Source organism: Punctularia strigosozonata (genome assembly GCF_000264995.1).
Source record: "Punctularia strigosozonata HHB-11173 SS5 unplaced genomic scaffold PUNSTscaffold_137, whole genome shotgun sequence".
NCBI classification, from domain to species: Eukaryota; Fungi; Basidiomycota; class Agaricomycetes; order Corticiales; family Punctulariaceae; genus Punctularia; species Punctularia strigosozonata.
This window is the reverse complement of record NW_006767569.1, coordinates 1-2,486: the sequence shown is the minus strand read 5'-3', so window position 1 is coordinate 2,486 and position 2,486 is coordinate 1. Positions and strand designations below refer to the sequence as shown.

General features: G+C 49.2%; 1 protein-coding gene across 1 annotated transcript; it reads right to left on the bottom strand.

The window, feature by feature from the left end:
* Positions 1 to 45: 45 nt before the first annotated feature.
* On the bottom strand, positions 46 to 971 carry PUNSTDRAFT_139696 (uncharacterized protein; the record flags this gene model as incomplete). The annotated part of the gene is made up of 2 exons (XM_007389428.1): positions 46 to 66; positions 138 to 971. The coding sequence occupies 2 exons, from the start codon at positions 969 to 971 to the stop codon at positions 46 to 48; spliced, it is 855 nt and encodes a 284-aa protein (XP_007389490.1).
* Between the last annotated feature and the right edge of the window lie 1,515 nt (positions 972 to 2,486).

Sequence of the window (2,486 nt, the reverse complement as noted above, 5' to 3'; positions counted from 1 at the left end):
GTCGATTGTACCATAGTCGAGGGGGCCGATACAACTCCGACAATGTCAGGGTCGATCTTCTTCGCTCTGTAATATAGAGCCGCATAAGTTGGGTCGTTCAGAGACATACCGTGTAGCTGTGTGATGAGCTGTTCGACTTCTTCCTGCTTCTTGTTGTCCAGTTGCTGTGGATATGCCGATGCGATGGTGTCCTTGGTCTTGTTCTTCTTGGTCTTGTGGTGAGATCGCCAGCGGTCTTCATCATCTGATTCTTCTATTAGAGTGTCAGATTCTGAGTCGTCGTCGTCGTTATACCCTGCAAATAGGCGAGGTTTTCTAGAGCGCGTTCGCTTTTTGAGGAAGCCGAGATCTTCTTCGTCGTCAGAGTCGTCCATGTCGAATCGATTCCTAGGGAAGAGTACTTCAGCAGCGGCGATGATGCGTTCCTTCTTGAAAGGCACTGTAACGTCAATGTCAGTGGGATAGAGTTCGTAGAGCTTTCGCTCCAGTTGGTTTCGCAGCGTCTTGGGTAGTCCTTTCCAGAAATAGTAGTTGCTCTGTTGTTCGTTGATCTTGCCTTTTCCTAGGAGCCATCCGCCGACGCGAATGAAGTTGCGCTCATAATTCCTGAATTCGTCGATGTTGGAGATGGCGTCTTGTTTAGAAAGAGCAACGAGCTCCCTAAGGTCGCGAAGGGAGAATTTGAGGTCGTTCAGGTCGTCGTTGTATTTGCGCAGAAGTTCTCTCTTGAAGTTGTCCCAATCAGGGTTAGTGAAGTAGAGCATGCCCTCTATCACTTCCCTGACCGACCTAGAACAGTATCTCCTGATGAGGGAAACTTTGTCAGCGTCGTCATCGATGTTGTGCTTGCGGCATAGTTGTTCATAGTCCATAATAAAGTCCCGAATGGTGGTGTAGTCGCCTTTGAAGGTTTCTGGAGCATCTCTGCTCCGCCGTGGTGGCATGTCTAGCACTCCGCGTGCTTCGACCATAGTGTCCTGTATAAAAGTGTGAGTCTGATCGAATGGGTATAGTCCAAGAGAAAGCTGTAAGTCCGATAGGTTTGGAGGTTTGGTTCTTGATCCTGTGATGGGTGTTTGCGATACACCCCCTGCGGTGGTCACCAGTAATGTCGCAGACGGAAGTTTGATATGTGTGGATTGTGGCTGGCTGTGTCGAAGAGGCGAGGGGAATTCTTGAGGTGATAGGAGTGTACCACCGATTCTTCAGCTTCTTCTTGCAGAAACTTCCCTGAGGTCCCGGGCTATCTAAGTCGGGGATTGCTCAGTTGGCCGTCGGTTATTGAACCTGACTTGAATTTGATGAGACAAGCTTTGTGAGCTCGTCGGTGATACCTAAAGAGGTAATAAGACGGTTAGCCTGTATGGGAGGCTTGAGGGGTCTTGTGTTGATGTGTTGTACGACACGCCGTGCGTCGAAGTTCCTAGAGAAATAGAGAGAGGGATCAGTTGTTCCTTGGGTGGCGGAGGCGATAGAGCGTGGGAAACGGTTTCGAACAGCCTACGGTGGCTGTGTAGAGTCGATAGAGTCGATATAGAGTCGATAGGGAAGCTGTCCAGGCACTCGAGTCCTGACAGAGAGGGGTTCAGCAGACGACTGCTGGGCGCGTTTAGGGTGGAACTGATTGATTTCTCATTCATGCCGATTCGGCTACATTTTATACTCCTTAGCTAGGCCAGCTTTCTGAGTCATATTAGTAATCCTAGCAGTGCTGAGTCAGCTTCTGACTCAGCCGAGTCATGATTTGTCATGTGCTGACTAAGCTTGGGCACTGCTTGGTAATCCCTTTTCCTAATATGGTCAAACTTTCCTGGGCCAGTTTAAGGTACATGCTTGGTCTATTCTACTTAGATTCTATACTACTACATAACAGAGAGGCTGCAGAATGAATAAAAAAATGGAGGTTTTCGAGCAGTTCCGCACCTATTCACTTTAGGGGCGGGACATCATGGGTGGCGCTTCAGAGACAACCGCCCTCGGTTGTTCTTGGTCGCATGGTAAATGTTCATATTGCAGGAAAAGTAGTAATCTAACGTATTCCTAGGGCCTACTATCCTGCTTACATAGTCGTATCTTAGTGTTACTCACTTGCCTCTCCATACTCATCCTCGTTCCTAATATATAGTTCATACTCCGAGGTGTCTTCGTGGTCTTCAGCATGTTGGTCATGGTCGCTGAGTCTGTTTTGCACTTGGTTGTGCTCGTCCCATTGTGCGATAGAGAGGCTGGCTAATGCGGGGTAGACGCGTAGTAGGATGTTGTCGACAGGGGCAAGCAGGTTGGCACGCCGTAGGGTCCCTTCGATACGGAATGTTACACATTGTGCAGCGAGGTGAACAATGTCGGTTACCCTTCCGGAGATGGCGACATTGCTTCGCTCTATGGCGACGAGTATCCCTATGCGAATGTTGCCGACTACGGGGGCACATAGTTCCCAAGTGCGGAGCTCATAAGTGGGAGTAGGTGAGGCATAAAGTTGGTAAACA